Raw genomic sequence first — 24,128 nt, forward strand, 5'->3', positions numbered from 1 at the left:
GTCACTGTTTACTAGAATTGACTGATCAAATAGAAGAGATATGGTATAAGGGTATGTCACCATTTAGTCTCACCTGCTTCATTTGCAACCATTAGTATGAGTTAGGCCTCATGCACACGACCGTAAAAACTCCCGTTATTACGGGTCGTAATTACGACCCGTAATAACGGGCTCATAGACTTCTATTGGCGACGGGTGCCTTCCCGTTTTCTCACGGGAAGGTGCCCGTGCCGTTGAAAAAGATAGAACATGTCCTATTTCAGGCCGTAATAACGGCACGGACAGTCCATAGAAGTCTATGGAGCTCTCGTAATGACGGGTGGCTACATGTGTGCACCCGTCATTACGGCAGCGTTGCTAAGCGACGTCAGTAAATAGTCACTGTCCAGGGAGCTGAAAGAGTTAACTGATCGGCAGTAACTCTTTCAGCACCCTGGACAGTGACTACCGATCAGTATAAACCTGTAAAAAATAAAAATAAAAGACTTTCATACTTACCGACAACTTCCTGCTTCCACCAGTCCGGTCTCCCGCCCGTTGCCTTGGTGACGCGTCCCTCTCGACATCCGGCCCGACGTCCTGGATGACGTTTCAGGCCATGTGACCGCTGCAGCCAATCACAGGTCAATCACAGGCTGCAGCGGTCACATGGACTGCCGCGTCATCCAGGGATGTCGGGCTGGATGTGAAGAGAGGGACGCGTCACCAAGACAACGGCCGGGTAAGTATGAATTTCTTTAACTTTTATTACAGAAAAGGCTGTCCCTTCTCTCTATCCTGCACTGATAGAGAGAAGGGGCTGCCGATTAGTGCAGTGCTATTTTGCCGCCAAAAACGTGCCCGTAAATACGGGTGGAATACGGGTGACACCGGACCCATATTTACGGGCACGGGTTCGTAAATACTGGTGCAAAACGGGTGGAATACGTGTGACACCGGACCCGTATTTACGCCAGTATTTACGGGTGGGAAAAAATACGCTCGTGTGCATGAGGCCTTATACTTTGTTTTGTCTTAACCTTAGTGCAACAAGGATCAGAGAATCTTGTACAGAACAGAAGTTGGTCTGCTGGTGTGTAAGCTTATAGTTTTCAGACATAAGTTTGTAATTTGGAGTAGAAAACTATTTTGTAAGATAAAGTACAAAAAAAATCTTCTAAAAGTAACACTTCCGACAAAAATAACAATTTCAAATTGCTCCAGAATCTACAAGTGTAGTAAGTGTGTATTTTTCTCAAAATGTCAACAGTCTTCCCACAGTCCTATAGATGCCTCTTCCCTCAAAGCCAGGAATTGTGTTGTAAACCTCAGCGAGGGAACAGTATTAGACAGTAGAGAACATACAAGCTGCCCCTATATTTTATAAATAAAAGTATAAGTGGTCTACCCAGACGTGAAGACCTACCCATATGTATATTATATACGGTACTTGTTTTAAACAAGAAGCAGCACAACACATCAATAACAGGAAGCAATACAACACATTCGATAAGTAGTAAGTAACCCTCTGGAACTGTTTGAAGATCCAATATAGTTTGTTTAGGAGCACATAATATAAAGTTAAAATATACACTATGATATTGTTTGTTTTAGGAGGGCATAGAGACAAAAATTACGCGTTTACACGCTTGTGTAAAGAACATTAGCAGAATATTAAGAGTTGAATACTCTATCAAACCCATTTAAAGAACCGTTTCAGAATTCCCCTATTAAGTATTTATAGTCCTTACTCAGAGCATGTAAATATGACAGAAACATAAGAACTGTCAGAAGTGGTTCTATTAGTGGTAAAGCACTGCCTACAGTGAACGAAAAATGCAAAAAGAGCAGATTTTAAATAAATCCCAGACAGTGCCACAGCAGGATGTCCAGGGTAGCTTTGGTTTCAAGTCCTGACCAACAGCAATAATTTGCTTAGCCAGAATGTAGCTCTAGCACAGCAATCCCGTCCAAGTTCTCTAAATATAACACCAAAGTTTAGTTTTCCCACAAGCAATAAACTGAGGTTATTCTTATTTTTTTAAGATGACGCTGAATGAGGAATGCCTGTTTCTGGAGACTGTAGAAGAGAATAGCTACAATACCTACAAGTCAAAGAAGTACGCTGAGCTGAACTGGTTTGTCGGCATTAAGAAGAATGGGACAAGCAAGTGTGGATCCCGGACTCATTACGGACAAAAAGCCATTCTATTTCTACCATTGCCAGTGTCAAGTGACTAGAGACTACTCAGTGACTACTGTTATTTGCTATGTGTGGCATTGCTGTAAATAATTACATTGTGTTCAAAGACCAAATTAGTATATAAAAGGGAAATACATACAATTGAATTAAATATACAAATACCAGTGATACATAAGTCCTCTAAAATATACTACTAACTGAAAAAAAAAAACACAATAAGGGATGTGTATATATTCTAAATTATTATTTGTGATCTAAGTGATCATTGCATTGTTTGTAAACGTTGTAGAGGAAATAAACAGTGACATTGCCGAATACTATAACTAAGGCTGGCTTCACATCCGCGTCGGGCTTCTGTTCATGGGTCCTGTTCGACCCTTCCGTTGGAGGAACCGATGAACGGACAGCCAAACGCAAACCATAGTTTCCATTTGCATTACCATAAATAAATGTGAACAGGCTCTAAGTAGTGTGTAAACTTGACCAAAGCTGTAACTCAGAATAAACCCAAAGACTTTCATTTATAATTATGCTTCTGATGGAAAGATTGAAGAGGATGTTCACCATTGGCCCTATTGGCAAAAGCAGCTGAAGGTGACCATCACCTTTAATGTACCATGGCATTATCTGCGCTCCCTTAGATTTGCCCAGAAGCAGGTTTGACTGCACCAGCATTGGAGATATAGGTATTCAAATAGCTATATTTATCACTAAAGATGCTGCATATGCTATATTTCCTATGTAGATATAGATATACCTTTATGTATAAAGGAAAAGTTTATGTCCACCGTAACCAATTTTTTAATTGTTCTAATGCATATAAAGTAAAAATAAAGCAACTTTGCAAAATGGTTATGATTAAATATTTCCTATTATTACAGCTCTTATGTGTCTCCATAGTAACAGACTGCAAATAAAATCTGTGTTGTCTGATCCTGCAGTCATACTTGTTTTCCATCTATCTCCTACTTTAACAGTCAATGGAAAAGCCAGACATTTTTATTTAAAAGTTTTAATGTATTCAAATAGATCTGACAATGATCAGTCAGATTTTTTTTAATCCAATTTCATTAACCTACATGCTGTACATCTGGATCAATATGACCTAGCCTCAAAATGATTCTACAATGGGAGAGGCTGACAATCACAAATACCATTTTTTGTGTTTTTTGTATATGGAGGAAAAAAGAGACTTGTTGAGATATTGTTAAAATGGTGTTTTCTCACAACAGTAACGTTCAATCTCTAGAATGCCCAATCACTTGTGATTGGTGAGGGTTTCCAGAGATCCCTAGAATAAGGGGACTTGAGCCCTTAGGCTTTTTTTCTGCACAGCGCTGCTCCCAACCAGGAGCAGTGTAGGGAATTACAACAGTGCCCTTTTCAATTCAAGTGAATGGGGCTGAGTTGCAGTTCTTGTGTAGAACTGGGACTACAGTATGTGTAGAGGAAAAAAAATTATTGGATGGAGCCACTGTGCTTTGCTAGCATAGTGGTATTTTATTCCTGGGATTATTATGTGTCCCAATGATCAAACCTCCATCAGTTTCGCGACATGGACATGGACATCTAATGACATCACTAAATTATTTTGATTTCAGGGTAAAATTAGGTTAAAGAATGTTTAGCTCATCATATGTAGTTTGTATTAGTGTTGGGGGGGGGGGTCACATATATGGCATGACACATATCTATTGCATGAGGCTAAAACATCCATTAAACTATTTTAGTTATAAAAGATCATAGTAGTGTAAATATTATATATAAATATTATATTATTGTGCAAAATGTTTTCCATTGTTTTGCTCTGTCATAGGATTAGAACAATGAAAAACAGGATCCAGACTGAACCCGTTAGGGTTTTGTCATGGTGTCCTAATGGGGGCCTTAAATTCACATGTGAAAAGGGCCTAATAAACCTATTCTAAAAATGATATGCAAACATCTACAATAAAAAATCTTAATTGACTCCAGCTAAAAGCAAAGAATACAATCCGAGTCCTGAAGAAGAAATTGTTAATTTGGTGAAGGACTTATAATATAACAGATTAACGTTTATGTGTCATGTTTTATACCTCTCTTTATTGTAAATGTATTTCCCTTATGTATCTTGTTTCTCGTTATATAAGTGTTTCATTCTATGATCTGCAGTTTGTATGTCTCTAAAGCTCTATAGAAAATGCTGTAATTATATAAATTAATAAACTAATAATAATAGTAGTAATAAAAAAATATTACTATAAAGAATTGTGAAATAGCTTTCCATCCAGATTGCAGGAGCCCAAAGACGTCTATATACATAAGGTGTTATTTTGTGGATCCCACCTGATAATCTAATGTGTGTGTTGCAGCCCAACTTTCTAAAAGTCGTGAATTTTGGATTTTAAAATTCCCAATCCTTTGTTACCCTGTGAGATATTTGCTGCCTGAGGCGGTTGTATGATGCCCATGTTTAACTGGTATAGCCTTGAAGGTAGGAAAGAAAGAATGGAGAAGAAGGGACCACTAATGGATCTCTCATAGCTGTAATTTGTAAAATTCTTATACTCTGTTTTTTTTTCACTGCAAGATAATCGTGAGGTTTAATTTCTCTTTCTGGTAGATATTCCAGTTATCTGGATCTATAAGGGTACCAGAGAAATTTTGGGCCCATGGCAAATTAATAGACCAACCTCCAATCTTAAATATTAAGGGTAGGGATTTCAAAATGGGGTTTTATCATTCTTATTAGTGTAACTTACATCTACATCTTATCTAAATCAGCAAGTTGGGCACCACAAAACCTTTCAAAGTGTAATGTAACAAATACAGTGGTGTGTATGTTGAAATAAAATATCATGTTATCATTATATAATATTGAGCCAACTAAATTGACTGTAAGTAATCAGTATTATAATGATATTTACTGTATCAAGGTGTTAAATTAAATATAATCATAGAATCTACTATTAAATAATAATGAATTACAAATAAAAGCCTGGTGTTTTTATTGTTTCCTTTTTGTTTTTGACCCCGAATTACTCTTTTGATTTTTTTATTTACTCCTCTTAAGGCGCCGTGCACACGTAGACAATTTATTGTGGCGTTTCCATCTGGATTTGCAGGCGGAAAATCTGCAGACTGTTGCAGGCAAGTGAATGAGATTTAAATAAAATCTCAACCACGTGCTGCTGAACATTTTCCACGTGGAAATCGGAAATCAAAGCATGGTGTGGGTTTTCAAATACTCTGGATGTTCACTGTGGATTTTAGGATCACACACACAGTTTTGATGCAGTTGTTGACAGTTTTATTTAGCCAAAGCCGGAAATGGATCCAAAAGGAAGGACGGGTATAAAGAAAAGTCTGATGCATCTGTTTTCTTTTGTGTCCACTCTTGTGTTTGGCTCAAAAAACGAAGTAAAAAACTACTACAAAAACTGCATAAAAAAGGAGTGTATGATCCTGGCCTTACACTTTTTAAAGTAGAAGGGGTTAAATCCAGCAAAATACAGATGTAACACGTGCAGATTTTGCAGTGGAAATAATACAGAAATTTTATGTAAAATGTGTGGGTTCCCTAATGGTATGGTTACATGAAGCCGTAAACTCTGAAGCAAATCTGACACATATTCTGCAGGGAATTCAGGCCTGAAAGACGGCACAATATAATTTTTTATTTGGTGCAGATTTTTGGCCAGATTTGCTGCTGCAGAGAAGAAATAAGATTAAAAAAAAGACTATATTCACCTCCCCTGGCGCTGCCGTAGCAAAGAGTCCCTGCTCCCCTGTCTGGTCTATGTTGAGCCAGCCTCCATGGATGACATCTCGTTTCATGTGACACTACAGACTGTGATTGGCTGTAGCGGTCACATGGGACAAAACGATATCCCAGGAGGCCGGCTCAACACAGACCAGTGCCAGGGGAGGTGAGGATGGTCTTTTTCTTTCTAATTCCCTCTTCTCTCATCTGCTTCTCCGCTGCAGCAAATTCACAGCCTAGGGAGCAGGAATGCACAATTATTGAGATTTAACAAATGTCAATGAAGTATCAGTTTATGTTGTGGATTAAAAAATCTGCACCGCAGGTCATTTTCTACGCAGACATTTTCCGCAGTTTGTGGATAAAATTTGTTAAATCTCAGACACTTTGCTGCTACTGTAGTACACTGCAGATTTTCCACCTGCAAATCCGGACAGAAAATCTGCAGCAGCAACCCTACGTGTGAACATAGCCTAAGGGCCGCCAAATAAGTAGCTGATTTGTTGCATATTTTACACAGTTTCCACAGCATTTCTGCAACGTTTCTGTCGCAAAATACGCAAGTGTTACGTACAAATTTTGCTGCGGATTTCACCCTTTCTCTATTGAAAAGGTTGAAATCCCTAGTGAGCATCCAGAACAGAATGAGCATTCTGTGTATTTAAAAATCCACAGCATGCTCTGATTTCCAATCGAAAAATGTTTAGCAGCATGTGGATAAGATTTTTTTAATCTCATCCACTTGCCTGCAACAGTCTTCTGCTGCTGATTTTCCACTTGCAAATCCTGATGGAAATACACAACAAATCTACTACATGTGCAGGGGGCTTTATTCAATGTGTAATATTTTCGTAGCTGGTTGTGCCCGGAAAGTGAAGCAGATAGAGCACCTTTATGGCAGGTTTTATGCTTGTTAAAAGAAACTTCTTCTTTGGTTGCACTTATGAAGGTTAAGAGCATAATATACTGTATGTAGCATGGAATGGAATTCCTTTCCATAATAGAGCACCTCATTCAGAGGGGTGAGGTATTGGAAAGGTCTTAAATGCAAGTATGTGAAGAGGTGATAAGAGTGGAGGAGAGAAGGACACATGTTGTGTTAGGGCTGATATCTGGATTCGTTAGGATAGGACTAGGACATATAAAAGAGCCAGGTTGGAGAGTACAGGGATTATTTTAAATTGTTTTCCTTGGGTTATGACAGTCAAGGGATGGATGGACAGAGAGTATTGGTTTTTGAACTGCGAGGGGAGAATTGAAACAAATAAAAAAGTGAATCATTAGGGGCTAGTTAAGTGTCCTGAATGACACAGAGTGGAACATTTTTTACTTCTAGCTGGTGTATCAAGTTCAGGTAATAGAATCTCTATCTCCATAGGTAGATGGGCTCATGACTGCAGGCAAGAAATTCAGACCATATCAGAGGATTTTCATTTAAATTAGCCTCAACAAGCTTTATTTACCAATTGCTTCATACAGCAACAGGAAGAAAAATAATAAATCAAAAGTTCATGGCCATCCAACCAATAACTTCACAATATAGTTTCCCTAGCGGCCAGGGTGAAGGCCTATTGTGTAGCACCTCAAAACAACACAAATATCGAAACCAATAATTATGACTCCTTAAAGTTGACATCACCTGTTCTTCCACAGGCTGAAAACTTGCGTGAGTAGATCACACGCATCTCAGTTGACACCTAATGAGGCTCTTTATACAGCCCAAACCCTGGACCGTCTTAAAGGATAGAGTGGGGACCACCCTTCTCTCCCCACTTCAGCAACCAAACGGATTGTAAGCAGTTAGTCTATTGGCCAAAAGAACCCGAACAATTAATGGCCAAAAATTGGGAAAAGCAATAAAAATGGTATGTTGAGGCTGACATTATTCTTTACAAATCTTGCTATAGTGAAATGAACACTGGTACATATTTAGGCACTTATATGCCCCTTTTATCAAGGAGAAAATAATTTTTAGATATATGTCTACTTACGGATATAGCCAAGTTTATCTTGACTCTGATACCTTGCTGCAGTCCGATATCACACAACAAAAGCCATTGAAAATGTCAAGCTCCTTGTCACTGTGTATTTAATGTGCTAAAAGTCAAGATAAACATGGCTACATCTGTACATTTGGAGGACTAAGTTGTACTTTGTTGTCGGAGGATATATTTATTGCTTTTATTTTCAAGAGCAGGTTTCTCTGACATGTCTGCTTATAGAACTGCAAGTTCAGAGCTCAGTGGGTGTTCTCTGTGAAGCATGCACTCTCTTCTATTACTTTTTCTCAAAGCTGTAGCCTGTCACTTTGTGTCTATGTCTCCATCCTCCTCCATGTGCCTCCTGTTGCTGCAAAAGTCATTCATATTAGTCACTTGCTTTATCAATATTGCCACCATCTATAGATGTAGCAATCTTTAACTTGACACTTAACAAATTAAAGAAGCTCTGTCACCAGTTTATAACTTGCCTACTTCCTACCTAATCTAATAGGTGTTTTGATGTAGATAACTACTGTTTTTTTAAAATAGTAAATAGTAAAAATAGGGGAAAAAGTAATATCACAGACCAATTCCCATAAGGAAATACCAAAAAGTTATATAAAGAAGACACTGTTGTTTTGTTTTGAAAACGTTTGTTATTGACCAAATTCTGAAAATTTTTCGACTTATGCTAATTATTTCTAAATCTTTTCTATTCACCAAGTGGGTATTGTATACAAAAGCGTATGACGCTGACCAGTAAGCGTCATACACTTCTCTTCATTCCAACCCAGCTTGATTCACAGCACAGCGTGATCTCGCTGTGACGTCAGTTCCTCCCGCAGGTCCTTCAGATTCGGATAAACGTCCTGGAACAGCTGGAGGCGCTGTTCAGTCTTCCATCGCTCCAGTGAAGGACCTGTGGGAGGAAGTGACGTCACAGCGTGATCTCGGAAGATCACGCTGTGCTGTTAATCAGGCTGGGCTGGAATGAAGAGAAGTGTATGATGCTATTGGTGAATATATTGCTATTGGTGAATAGAAAAAAAACCCCCTCCCAATTGGGCATTTAGAAATAATTTGCATAAATCTAAAAATGTTCATAACTTGGTCAATAATAAACGTTTAAAAAACAAAACAGTAGTTATCTACATCAAAGCACCTATTAGATTAGGTAGGAGATAGGGAAGTTATAAACTGGTGACAGAGCCCCTTTAAATACACTGTGGCAAGAAACTTTAAAGAGGCTCTGTCACCAGATTTTGCAACCCCTATCTCCTATTGCAGAAGATCGGCGCTGCAATGTAGATAAGAGTAACGTTTTTTTTGTTTTTTTTAAAACGAGCATTTTTGGCCAAGTTATGACCATTTTTATATTTATGCAAATGAGGCTTTCTAACGTACAACTGGGCGTGTTTAAAGTAAAAGTACAACTGGGCGTGTATTATGTGCGTACATCGGGGCGTTTTTACTTCTTTTACTAGCTGGGCGTTAGGAATGGGAGTGTATGATGCTGACGAATCAGCATCATCCACTTCTCTTCGTTAACACCCAGCTTCTGGCAGTGCAGACACAGCCGTGTTCTCGAGAGATCACGCTGTGACATCACTTCCCCAGGTCCTGCATCGTGTCGGACGAGCGAGGACACATCGGCACCAGAGGCTACAGTTGATTCTGCAGCAGCATCAGCGTTCGATGTAGCTACTTACCTGCAAACGCTGATGCTGCTGCAGAATCAACTGTAGCCTCTGGTGCCGATGTGGCCGACACGATGCAGGACCTGGGGCTGGAAGTGAGTGACGTCACAGCGTGATCTCTCGAGAACACGCTGTGTGTCTGTGCACTGCCAGAAGCTGGGTGTTAACGAAGAGAAGTGGATGATGCTGATTCGTCAGCATCATACAATCCCATTCACAACGCCCAGCTAGTAAAAGCAGTAAAAACGCCCAGATGTACGCACATAATACACGCCCAGTTGTACTTTTACTTTAAACACGCCCAGTTGTACTTTAGAAAGCCTCATTTGCATAAATATAAAAATGGTCATAAAAAACGTTCCTCTTATCTACATTGCAGCGCCGATCTTCTGCAATAGGAGATAGGGGTTGCAAAATCTGGTGACAGAGCCTCTTTAAATTGACTTTTTCAATGCCTTTTGTTGTGTTAAGTGATAGGCTATCATGCTGCAAAAAGTTATCAGGGTCAAGTTAAAGTTTGCTACATCTGTATGTGTTAAGTGACCTTTTGTTTATGTTTACAGATTTAAGCATATGTACTTTAAACTAACATTTCCATTGTTAGGTTTGAAAATGTAAAAAAAAATAATCCTGTCCGCTCTTTTTACTGTATAATCTGAAAAAAAAAGCCAACACATAAATGTAAACTGTGCATGTTTTACTGCTATGCTTCCTCAAAGCTTTATCCTGGTTATAAATCTGGGTTATTGCATTAAGCATTAGTTATGCGCCAACAAAAACCATCCACTGGCACTGAGAGTGTTAATAATCCCAGAAACTCCTTCCCTATCACAAAAGACTGATTATCGTTTTCGTTGTTACTCGCCGCAACCTATTTAAAAAATAGATCTGGAAAAAATAAATAATTGGGGCTTTGGACCATTACTGTGGAAATGGGATTTCATATTTTTATCACTTGTTAGCATGGAGCGGTATAGCGGAGGCGACTGTGAGGTTGGAACAGCCTGTGTGCAGCCAGAAATTTCTTTACACATGGGGTGGTTGGAAATATGGTCATGTAGTTGCCAATCCAAGCATTGTGAGTGAGCAGTTTAAATCATTTTAAGTGGGAGCAGAGCACATTTTTGGAATAAAGTTGAGCACAAGGGGCACAGCTATGATTTTAAAGTGAGGGGTTATTGAATCCTGGATTACGGTGCATATTAAAATTGTACCATATCAAAATGTAATGATAATAGGCTGTTCCCCTTGCTAGAGTCACTTGCTAGAATTAAAATATATATTCTATATAAAGTATGCATATACATTGTAGAAAGAACAAGCAATATATACATTACTAAGTGCGTGCGTCAATAATTTTGTACATTGTTGTAGAATAAATGGGGAATTATAAAGGGTGTGGGAGAATATCTGGGTCTTGGGGGGGAAATTGACGGGTAATCAGTGACTAGAAACTTGAGAACAGGTGCTGCCTAGGAATCTTGCATTCTGATTGTTTTGTTAAATCAGGACACACAGGGTCACTTTTTGCCGTGCGACTAATTACCGCTCTGCAAAACCATGAGCGAGTTTGCGTTCTTTTACATTTTCACTATTAAAGTCCAGGAAGCCAAAATTTGCATTGCAAAACCATGACAAATTGTGATAAAACTCACACAGTTTCGCAGAGCAGTATTTAGCCACGCAACAAAAAGACGGTGCCATTTGTGTGAAGTTACCCTAAGACTGGCATTATTTTGTTTTGGTTGATGATCTCCCATTGAGAGATATGGGAGTTTATCTACCAAAAAAAAAAATGCATGTTAAAAACGCACATTGTGCACATTTCTACATGTCATTTGAGAAAATAAATACATTGACTCAGTGCACAGTATATATCAGTTATCATGTGACATCACATTCTGTTGATTAATTATCATACAAAGTGTCAAAAACTCTTTTAACAATAAATTTCATACAGATATAAATACAACCATATTATCAGTGAAATACACAGTTCATTATAAAAGAGGATCGCCAGGAATGCAGGATCAGAAGTGTCACAATAACACATACCCATCTCTCAGCGTCTACCTCTCTCCAAAGCGCAATTCCGAAAGGAGACGTTTTCTACAGAAACGACGTCCCTAATTGATCAACTGCGCATGACTGGATACTACCGTTGTCATAGTGTTGGTGTGGTATACACCACACTAGACAGTTTATTGCGCATAGGCATTGTCATAGCAACCTCAGACGCCGTAAAAAGATTTCAGGCACATGTGCCCCTGTTATTATAGTTACTGACTGGATACTTACCCTCCTTGTTCTGGAATGCAGCGGAGGTCCTGACATCTCTCCGCGCCATGACTTCACAACGCTGTGCGCCACGCATGACATCACGGCGCTGTGCACCACGCACAACATTGCGACACTGGATGGGTCAGGACCTCCTCTTCGGCCAGAGCTGAAGAGGAGGGTAAATATAATATTACTTTCTGCTGGGGCCTGTATCTAAGCCTACCACATGGTAGGCTTAGATACATGGCCCATGTGTGATCCTGTCTGATGGGCCCTGTATCTAAGCCTACCACATGGATACAAGCAAACTGTAATCTTATACTACCTTGTGGTAGGCTTAGATACAGGGTCCAACAGACAGTATCACACATGGGCTCTGTATCTAAGCCTACCAAATGGTAGCCTACTAATGTTTTTTTTTGTGTTTGTGCTTTTTTTTACAGGTTTGATTGTTGGACTACGACGGATTCGAGGACTACTTCGATTACAGCTTTTTATATTTTCAATAAAATGGTTAACAAGGGTTGTGTGGGTTTTTTATTTCAATAAAATATTTTTTCTATACCTTTGTATTTTTTTAAACTGATTGACAGCGTCCATTACTAAGGCGGGGCTTAGTGTTAGTCAGTGTAGAGGCTAACACTAGCCCCCATTATTAACCCGGAACCCACCGCTGCCAAGGGTGCCGGGAAGAGCCGGGTACGATCCTGTACCCGACCATCTAAAGTGATGGCCGGATATTGGGGCGGCCGCAGGCTGGTATTATTAGGCTGGGAAAGCCCATAAAAAGTGGACCTTCCCATCCTGGTAATGCTAGCCTGCTGCTGCTATGTTGTAACTGGTTGGTTATGAAAAATGGGGGGCCCCACGTAATTTAAAAAAAAAAAAAAAATATTGGAAAAAACTATGTGGGGTCCCTCCATTTTTCATAACCAACCAGATACAACATAGCAGCAGCAGGCTAGCATTACCAGGGTGGAAGGGGCATGATTTCTGGCCTTTCTTAGTCCAATAATACCAGCCTGCGGTCGCCCCAGTGCCCGACCATCACTACAGATCGTCAGGTACTGGATCACACCCGGCTCTTCCCGGTACCACTGGTGGAGGTGGGTACCGGGGTAATAATGAGGGTTAGTTCTAGCCTTTTCACTGGCTAACATTAAGCCCCACCTTAGTAATGGTTGCTGTCAATCAGTCAGCGGACATTACTAAGGCAGTACTAAAAAAGTTTAAAAAAATACAAGGACATAGAAAAAATATTTTATTGAACTAAAAAAAAAAAACACACAATCCTCGTTAAACATTTCATTGTGAATAAAAAAATGTGGTCATCGAAGTAATCCTCGAATCCGACATAGTCCAACAACCGAACCTGTAAAAATACACAAACACACAAAAAATAATTGTAACACATAAGAAAGCAAAGCAATTATTATGCTTACCTTTCCTCGGTCCAGCGCTGGAGCCACAATGTCAGCGAGCTGGGCCCTGTATCTAAGCCTAACAGATGTGATAATGTCTGCTGAGCCACTGTATCTAATCCTATCCATAGCTATAGGGTCGTAGTGCTATAGATATGCTCTCCTCTATATATATATATATATATATATATATATATATATATGTGTATTGGGGCTATTGCCTCTGAAGTTTTAAGACCTTAGTGATGCCCCTGGCTGCTAGTGCTGCATCGTTGGGTCACTTAGGAGACCCAGCGACGCAGCTGAAAGTTGCGGGCCATAGGCCCTGAGAAGTTTGGGGGGGGGGGGGTGCAAGAAGGACTGCACCAGGGCCCATGAGCCTTTAGCTACGCCCCTGATTATGTCTATAAAGCATAAAGTGATCTGGAATTGGTAATTCAGTCTTTTGACTTCCAATTGTGTATTTTTGTTGTTTCAGTCGTGTTAGACACACTTGAGTCGTCTCACCAACATACAAATATCCACATGGGCACTGAATGACATATACAATGTAACTATATTGGCACGTAAAGTATTGCTTTATGTTATATGTTCTAGGATACAAAAAGGTGTTACCCTTTATCATACTATTGCAATTACAACATTCCAAGCAGGGGAAATTCCCCTTCCTACTCACATTCCTTTTAGTACTCTGAGAGCCTAAATTGGCCCGTACCAGTCAGTCCCCCAAATTGGGAGGCCTCCTATAGGACATCATCAGGAGATCTTAGAACATTTGAAATCTTACCCACAAATTGGTGAATATATAAATATAAATTGACTTATTTTCCGTGACATTTTTTCCTGTTTGTTTTTAAGGAAATCACATTGTTCCAAGTTTGTAACCTTACTTGTAGCTCTTTCTAGGCTTTGGGTAACACCTTTTTGCAAACTTATCACACATGGAGTGAACTGTAGTTCTACAAATTGTGAATTAAGCTGATCTATGAACTTAAGTAATGTTTATTCATCACTGCTCCATACAAAGAAAACATCATCTATGTACCTCATCCAGCCCCTCATAAACTGAAAGAGGCAGGATGGGTACACATATTTCTATTAAAAAAATGGCATAAAACTATTAGCATAAGTCGGTGCGACATTGGACCCCATAGCGGTATCCCTACACTAAATATAGAAATCATTCTGGAAAAGAAAGTCATTACATTGTACCACAATCTCCAAGAGAGCAGTAATTAATTATTTTTGTTCTTTGTCAAGGGTCCAATGTCACACCAACTCTGTCACTGCCTGAACACCATTTTCATGCTCAACGATGGTGTACAATGACACCACATCGAAGGAAACTAGAAGTCAATCCTCTGTAACCTCAATTTCTCCCAACTTATTAATAAAAAAAAGTTGTATATCGGACATAGGACTTTGCACCTACTGCTCCCTTAAGATTTGATCTAAAAAAAATGTGGCTATCAGTGTAAATCAGTCTCTTTACACGTTTTTAAATCTTCAGGAGCAGATATAATACTGTTGTCCTAGGATGTTCTACGATTAAGTATTCATATAATTTAGTATCTATCAGATCAATTGCATACGAATTATCAACAATAATCTGATGCTTTTTCACTATATACAATTTTGGATAATTTTTCAACTTTTTGTATACTTGTTGGTCACCCAACTGGCTCATTTCCTCCTCGAGGTAATCGCTAGTGTCCTTTGTCAGCAAGTTTGATTTCAAGGTCATGGGCACCAGCCATTGCATCGTGGGCCTTAATCTCTTCTTTAGTTAAGTTTGGTTAAGATAAAGTATTACCAACAGAACACTTCAGTATTTTCGTTTTATCTATCACCAACTGTATATATGTTTCCACAGCCTTATTTGTAGTGGGTGGTTGAAATCTGCTAGGTACCCGTAGTCCAAAATAAAAAAGTCTCAATTTGCTTGTATTTGTGAGGTTATCTCTGTGTCTCCTTTTTCAGTGGTTTCAAAAAATGCCTTAAACGCTATGTACACCTTTGACTTTTAAAAAAAATAAGATTGTGCATCACTGTGATTGGTGCAACTTCCAAAATAAATTTTATAAAAAATTATGTCCCTGGGGACCTTATTTAGCAAATTAAATTCAACATCAGATAATTCTGTAAATGAGATATTCCACTTTTTTATTAATCAGTTTAACAGTCAGTTTATTCAGAAAAGCACTGTCTCCCATATGTCCTGCCATAATCCTAGCGACATCATCATCAGAATAAGAAAACATGCTTAGCAAAATATTTGCTATACAATGTCTAGTGTGGGGAATACCACACCAACACTGTCACGGTCTGTGGCTTGTGCAACCAGCTGATGTGCAATGACATTCACCGACAGGAAGAGTTGGTCTTGCCGTGACTGAAGGTCTTACATCTCTGCCAGCATGGCTTGTGTTGTCGTCAAGGTCTCGGGTTAATAAGCGGGATCCATGGCCTGAGCGTACTGTCACGGTCTGCGGGTATGTGGAACCACTAGCCCGCACCGCCGTAGCGGGGAGGCAGCCGGCCAAACAACAGAGCACCCAATCAATACAAAGTCCCACTCTAGGGTACCTGAATAGTCCAGACAGTGTCAGAGGCTTTAGCACGAATGGTGGTATGTGCAGGGGGTTGCGCCAGACTTGGCGGGTGACAGCAGGTGCAGCAGGTTGCGCCAGACGTGGCGGATGACAGCAGGTGCAGCAAGTTGCGCCAGACATGGTGGATGACAGCAGGTTCAGCAGGACGCAACTCCAAACACTAACAGGCTGAGGAATAAGGACAAAGCACGGGATACAGGTAGCAGGGCACGGGTAACAACAGGAACAGGATAACACTAAGGAATCATTTGCAAGACTTTCATGGGAATACTAACAGGCAATGAGCAAAGGGGTAGGGCCCTTCTTATAGTCCAGGGTGATCATGGGCTAATTATTGATGTTTTACATGTGCGCGTACTGGCCCTTTCAGGCCAGGCGCAAGCGTGCGAGCACACCCTACGGGACACAGCGGAGTGGAGCGGAAGTGAGCAATGGCGTCTTGTGGGGAGGAGATGCGGGCCAGCGCTCACCAGACCATGGCTGCGGCCATCGAGGGGTGAGTAATCCCGACGTTCAGTATGTTACAGTATCCCCCCTCTTATGCCCCCTCTTCTTAGGACCAGAGCGAGAGAGGAACTTCTTAATGAGGTAGGGGCATTGAGGTTCGCCTCTGGCTCCCAGGACCTCTCCTAAGGACCAAACCCTCTCCAGTCCACCAAATAGAAAGTCCTAAGTCTTACCCTTTTGCAGTCCAGGATCTCCTTCACCTCAAACACATCAGATGAACCGCTGGGAGCAACTGCGGGACTGGGAGTCTTACTGTAGCGGTTCAGGACCACCGGTTTAAGGAGGGACACATGGAAGGAGTTGGGGATTCTGAGGGTAGGAGGCAGCCAAAGCTTATAGGAGACAGTGTTTAACTGTTGTAGTATCTCAAAGGGTCTGAGGAACCTGGGAGCAAAATTGTACGAAGGCACCATTAAACTAATATTCCTGGAGGACAGCCAGACTTTGGTAGCTGGAAGATACTGAGGAGGCTCTCTTTTTTTATATCCGCTTTTCGCTTCATGAGATTGACTGCTAGCAAAATAGAGGACCGGGTCTGTTGCCAGATTTGCAGAAAGTCCCCAAATGCAGAGTCAGCAGCGTGTACCTGAGATGTAGCCGACACAGGAAGAATGATTCTAGGTTGTTGACAGTATACAATGTAGAATGATGTGGAAGTGGTGGACTCACTTGTGTGGTTGTTATACGAGAATTCGGACCATGGAAGAAGCTGTACCCAGTCATCATGCTGCATGGAGATGAAGTGGCGGAGATTATTTTCCATGATCCGGTTAATCCTTTCTACTTGACCATTGGACTGGGGGTGATAAGCTGAGAAAATCTCAAATCCAGGAGTTTACAGAAAGCTCTCCAGAATTTTGAGGTGAACTAAACCCCCAGATCAGACACTATGTGAAGGGGCAAGCCATGCAAACGGAAGATTTGTTGGATAAAGAAATTTACCAGTCGTGGAGAAGAAGGAAGGCCGGTCAGTGGGATAAAATTTGCCATCTTCGAGAACCAGTCCACCACCACCCAGACAGTGTTGTATCCTGCTGAGGTAGGAAGGTCTGTGACAAAGTCCATCGCAATGTGCTGCCAGGGGCATCGGGAACAGGCAGAGGTTGGAGCAGGCTGGCAGGCTTGGAGTGAGCAACCTTATTAGAAGCATACACCGTGCAGGAAGAGACAAATTCCACAACATCTTTAGGTAACGAGGGCCATCACAAATGACGAGTAATCGGGTCTTATGAACACCAGCGTGTCCAGCCAGTTTAGAGCTGTGTCCCCAGCGGAGAATTCTTCTCCTGTCTGCCAACCGAACAAAAATCCTCCCCGGAGGGATGTCTCTAATTTGCAAAGGATTGGCAGTGACAATGCAGGACGGGTCTATGATACTTTGAAGGGACTCCACCGTGTCATCCGTCTCAAACGACCTGGACAGGGCATCGGCCCTCACATTCTTGTCAGCGGGATGGTAGTGGAGCTCAAATTGGAAAGAAGAACAGCGACGCTTGACGGGGGTTTAGTCGTTGAGCTGACTGGAGATAGGTGAGGTTCTTGTGGTCGGTGTATATCAGTATGCGCCCTCTAGCAGATATCTCCACTCCTTGAGAAACAATTTGATGGCCAGTAGCTCCCGATTCCTAATGGAGTAGTTGCGCTCTGCAGAGAAAAAAAGTCTCGAATAATAGCCACATACTACTACCTTTCCTTTGGTGCTCCTCTGGAACAGACTCTATAACGTTCCCAGATATCGACTGACGTGCTGGTTCGCGTTATTTACTTGCAATTTCAATTATAGTATAATATAGAGGAACATATTATATCCTCGTCTATAATAAGGCTTCTTGATTTCATCTTATCTGAATCTACATCAGAATGTATTGAGCCAAGATGGCAGCTAGATATCATCATTAATGCTACCATCAATAAATCTTTAGGTGTCTATTATAACTGTTCTATTGAAGAGAAAACACACATAGGGTTGTGACCAACATAATATATTTTTTCAGAGCTGTAGTGTCATGACAAGTCTTTCAGATTTGTTATATACTTATGACCAATGTTTATTTAAAGAGAATCTAAAGTACGATATTATATCTTCGTATACAATCAGTCTTCTTGAACCTATTCTAATTCTCACCAGAAAGTATTGAGCCAAGATGGTAGCCAGATATCATCATTAACGCTGCTAACGAAAATCATTAGTTGTCTAATATATTTGCTCCACTGAGGAGATATTATACATGGACATTTGAGACATTGCTATAGTTTCTAAATATTTGTCTCAGATTTGATGATTCAACTTAATGTGACAATGCATTACATGGGAACGAATACTCAGAATCGGCACAGTGACTGACAGAGCTCTAGACCAATAGGGATAACGCATAAACATCCCGGGATGACGGAAATAGAATCGGTTCAATGAGAGGGTGGGTATCATGAAGGGTGAGGAAGTAAGTAAACCTGTCAGTGATTGGCTGTCAGACGGCCGATCCTCCGGAAGTGGAATGTCTTACTGAAACACAAAAAAAGATGCGGAAATGAAGCGTTCGCTGCCACTATCAAACACCAATGATTCAGATTACATATACTTCTGACGTCTCCCTGACGAACGCAGAATAGGGTGAAACGCGTAGGAGGTGGAGTTGCTCACTACACTCAGAATCTAATTTAGGCAGACCAGGTAATTGAGATAGTCTTTCCGAATGAAGGGCTCCAACTTGGAGATTCAACGGCTTGGTCTCAGATACAATCGGATCAGGCAGAGGCAGTCCATTCACCAAGGCAACAGCCAAAGATGTCTCCAGAGGAACTGTGGGCAACCGGAGATGATCCACTAGGTCCTTTTGGATGAAGTTTGCCGCGGACCTGGAGTCCAGGTAGGCAGAAACCCGGTGCATCTTCTCGCCGGACACTATGGTCACAGGAATGGTCAGTTTGGAATTTAATTTTTTATTTAGTACCGTTCCACCTAGGGTTGTCTCTCCAACCAATCCTAGGCACGGGGGTCTCTCTGGCTTCTGGGGACACAAACGCACAACATGGCCACCGAGGCAGCAATACAGACAAAGTCGCTCTGCGTTGTCTTTCCTGGGTAGACAATTTGGCCCGGTCCATCTGCATAGACTCCTCTGGTAGGACGACTGAAGAGGACAGTAGGGATTGCTGAAAAGTAGAAGCCAGCCTAGGAAATCCTCTCTCCTAGAGAACCTCTTGGGAACGGTCCCGGATCCTCGTGTCAACCCGGGTGGCCAGTAGGATGAGATCGTCCAGTGTAGGTGGCAGATTGCGAGCGGCAAGCACGTCTTTAATCTCAGAAGACAGTCCCTGCCAAAATGTAGCCACCAAGGCCTCGTTGTTACAGGTTAGTTCTGCTGCCAGGGTACGGAACTGAATGGCATAATCGCCCACAGAGAGGTCTCCCTGGTGTAGTGTCAGCAGGCATGCAGCAGCAGAAGAAACTCTACCAGGTTCTTCAATTATTGAACGGAAAGTCCGTAAAAAGCACTGCAAGTCACGAGTCTCTGGTCCCTGATGTTCCCAAAGAGGATTTGCCCATGCCAGGGCTTTGCCAGTAAGGAGAGAGATTATGAAGGCGATCCTTGCATCATCAGAAGGGAAGGCCCTGGCATATAGTCTGAAGTGGATCTGGCACTGATTCAGAAATCCCCTGCAGGTCCTCGTGTCTCCGTCATAGTGAGCAGGTAGCGGCAGGATGCATAGAGGGTTGGCACTGGTACTGACAGGAGGTGTAGCAGGAGGAATAGCAAGAATAGGTGCGGTGACGACTGTGGCTTGTGCAACCAGCCGATGTGCAATGGCATTCACCAACAGGAAGAGTTGGTCTTGCCGTGACTGAAGGTCTTGCATCTCTGCCAGCATGGCTTGTGTTGTCGTCAAGGTCTCGGGTTGACCAGCAGGATCCATGGCCTGAGCGTATTGTCACGGTCTGTGGGTATGTGGATCCACTAGGCCGCACCGCCGTAGCAGGGAGGCAGCTGACCAAGCAACAGAGCACCCAATCAATACAAAGTCCCGCACTAGAGTACCTGAATAGTCCAGACAGTGGCAGAGGCTTTAGCATGTATGGTGATGGGTGCAGCAGGTTGTGCCAGACGTGGTAGATGACAGCAGGTGCAGCAGGTTGCACCAGACGTGGCGGATGACAGCAGGTGCAGCAGGACACGATTCCAAACACTAACAGGCTCAGGAACAAGGACACAGCAGAGGATACAGGTAGCAGAGCAACGGGAACAAGATAACAAGAAGACCATATGGGAAAAGAGGGGGGGGGATCCTCCAGCTCACCGTTTGTAGACTTTATCTAGATAGCACTCGGATCTCCGCACGGCCAGTGGTCAATAGTAGAGAAGAAGAGACTGTGATCCAGCGCTATATGCCATGATGAAGGACACTGCACGTGTCTGAAATGCGTAGGTGAAATATAATTGCGATACACCCTTCAGCACTTTGAATTTATAATTTTAACTTGATTTTCAATAAAATTGGAACTCTGATTCCTTTTATTCACGAACAAGATAACACTAAGGGACCATTTGCAAGAATAACATGGGAATACTAACAAATCTCAGGCAATGAGAAAAGGGGCAGGGCCCTTCTTATAGTCCAGGGTGGTCATTATTGATGTTTTACATGTGTGCGCACTGGCTCTTTAAAGAGGCTCTGTCACCAGATTTTGCAACCCCTATCTGCTATTGCAGCAGATAGGCGCTGCAATGTAGATTACAGTAACGTTTTTATTTTTAAAAAACGAGCATTTTTGGCCAAGTTATGACCATTTTTGTATTTATGCAAATGAGGCTTGCAAAAGTCCAAGTGGGCGTGTTTAAAGTAAAAGTCCAAGTGGGCGTGTATTATGTGCGTACATCGGGGGTTTTTTACTACTTTTACTAGCTGGGCGTTCTGACGAGAAGTATCATCCACTTCTCTTCAGAACGCCCAGCTTCTGGCAGTGCAGACACACCGTGTTCTCGAGAGATCACGCTGTGACGTCACTCACTTCCTGCCCCAGGTCCTGCATCGTGTCGGCCACATCGGCACCAGAGGCTACAGTTGATTCTGCAGCAGCATCAGCGTTTGCAGGTAAGTCGATGTAGCTACTTACCTGCAAACGCTGATGCTGCTGCAGAATCAACTGTAGCCTCTGGTGCCGATGTGTCCTCGCTCGTCCGACACGATGCAGGACCTGTAAGTGACGACACAGCGTGATCTCTCGAGAACACGCTGTGTCTGCACTGCCAGAAGCTGGGCGTTCTGAAGAGAAGTGGATGATACTTCTCGTCAGAACGCCCAGCTAGTAAAAGTAGTAAAAACGCCCCGATGTACGCACATAATACACGCCCACTTGGACTTTTACTTTAAACACGCCCACTTGGACTTTTGCAAGCCTCATTTGCATAAATACAAAAATGGTCATAACTTGGCCAAAAATGCTAGTTTTTTTAAAAATAAAAACGTTACTGTAATCTACATTGCAGCGCCTATCTGCTGCAATAGCAGATAGGGGTTGCAAAATCTGGTGACAGAGCCTCTTTAAGGCCGGGCGCGAGCGTGCGCACACACCCTATAGGACACAGCAGAGTGAAGCGGAAGTGAGCGCTGGCATTTCCTGGGGAGGAGATGCGGGCCAGCGTTCACCAGACCATGGCTGCGGCCGTCGAGGGATGAGTAATCCTGACGGTCCGTGGCCATGGATCTTACAAATACTATGAAAACGGTAGTATCCGGTCATGCGCAGTTGAGGAATTAGGAACGCATTTTTCGTAGTAACCTTCTCCTTTTGGAAATGCATGTTGAGAAGAGGTCAGAGGCGTAGCTAGGTTCTCCAGCACCCGGGGCAAAGATTCAGTTTGGCGCCCCCCCCCAACCTCTTTCCCGACATCTCCTTCCCCCTCGCCGTGTTTGTTTTCTCTACCAATCGACGTGTCATTTCTTTTTATGTAACGCGAGCATAAAAACATTTGTACATTTTACAATCAATATGGTTCTATACACAACACCAGAACCAAGCTCAATACGTATATACAGCACCAGCACAAATACAGCTCAATTTAGTGCAACCCCTGCCGTATAGGTATGTATGGCGTAAAACTACAGCTCCCAGCATGGCCCGAACAATGATAAGGATATGCTGGGAGTTGCTGTTTCACAAAAAATAAATCATATCATAATCATTCCACCCATCATCTCGCTGCAGATCATACAGTGACTACATTACTGATTAGAGGCAGAATGAACATTTACATTAAGTGACTCACCGGTGACGTCTCAGATTCTAGTTCTTTTTCTCCATCCGGTTCAGACCTCTATGATGACTTCTCCCGGTCACAGCCCATTTCTGCAGTTTGCCGCTCACATGTCTTCAGCTTCTCACTTTACCAACATTTCTGCACCTATAAATAAATATAAAGTTATCATTATACCACACACTACGCCCCTAAATATAATAGCGCCATACACAGCACCTCTAATTATAATAGCACCATACACCGTGTCCCACACAAACACTGTGCCCCCTGTAGATATTGCCTGCCATAGAGCCCCCTGTAGATAGTGCCCCCATATAGCCCACGCCTGTATATAGTGTCCCACAAATAACTCCCACTATAGTGCTCTACAGATAGCCCACCCCTGTATATAGCCCCCTATAGATATAGCCCAGCCCTGTATATAGTGCTCCACGTATAGCCCAACCCTGTATATAGCCCCCTGAATATAGTGCTCCACATATAGCCCAACCCCGTATATAGTCCCCTGTATATAGTGCTCTACAGATAGCCCACCCCTGTATATAGCCCCCCTGTAGATATAGCCCAACCCTGTATATAGCCCCCCTGTAGATATAGCCTACCCCTGTATATAGTGCTCCACAGATAGCCCAACCATGTATGTAGCCCCCTGTAGATATAGCCCACCCCTGTATATAGTGCTCCACATATAGTCCACCCCTGTATATAGTGTTTCACAGATAGCCCACCCCTGTATATAGCCCTCTTGTACATATAGTCCACCCCTGTATATAGTGCTCCACTAGATAGTCCACCCCTGTATATAGTGCTCCACAGATGGCCCACCCCTGTATATACTATATACTATATACAGGGGTGGGCTATCTGTGGAGCTTTATATACAGGGGTGGACTATATGTACAAGGGGGCTATATACAGGGGTGGGCTTTCTGTGGTGCACTATAGGGGGAGCTATTTGTGGGATACTATATACAGGGGTGGGCTATATCTACAGGGGGACTATATACAGGGGTGGGCTATATCTACAGGGGGACTATATCTACAGGGGAACTATATCTTCAGGGGGACTATATCTTCAGGGGGACTATATCTTCAGGGGGACTATATACCGGGGTGGGCTATATCTACAGGGGGACCATATCTACAGGGGGACCATATCTACAGGGGGACCATATCTACAGGGGTGGGCTATATACAGGGGTGGGCTATATACAGGGGGACTATATCTACAGGGGTGGGCTATATCTACAGGGGTGGGCTATATCTACAGGGGTGGGCTATATCTACAGGGGTGGGCTATATCTACAGGGGGGCTATATCTACAGGGGTGGGCTATATCTACAGGGGGACTATATCTACAGGGGGGCTATATCTACAGGGGGGCTATATCTACAGGGGTGGGCTATATCTACAGGGGTGGGCTATATCTACAGAGGTGGGCTATATCT

The 24,128-nt window shown here is 42.3% G+C and overlaps 1 protein-coding gene across 1 annotated transcript in view; it reads left to right on the top strand.

Annotated features, from left to right (window-relative positions):
- The window catches only part of FGF1 (fibroblast growth factor 1), a 127,807-nt gene extending 124,774 nt beyond the window's left edge, over positions 1-3,033 (top strand). The window contains exons 3-4 of the mRNA XM_075859383.1: positions 1,025-1,047; positions 2,026-3,033. Of these exons, the coding sequence (XP_075715498.1) occupies positions 1,025-1,047; positions 2,026-2,220 (218 nt within the window). The 3' untranslated portion in view covers positions 2,221-3,033. The remainder of the gene's footprint in view (positions 1-1,024; positions 1,048-2,025) is intronic.
- The last annotated feature ends 21,095 nt before the right edge of the window (positions 3,034-24,128 follow it).

Source organism: Rhinoderma darwinii, chromosome 3 (genome assembly GCF_050947455.1).
Source record: "Rhinoderma darwinii isolate aRhiDar2 chromosome 3, aRhiDar2.hap1, whole genome shotgun sequence".
Lineage (NCBI taxonomy): Eukaryota > Metazoa > Chordata > Amphibia > Anura > Rhinodermatidae > Rhinoderma > Rhinoderma darwinii.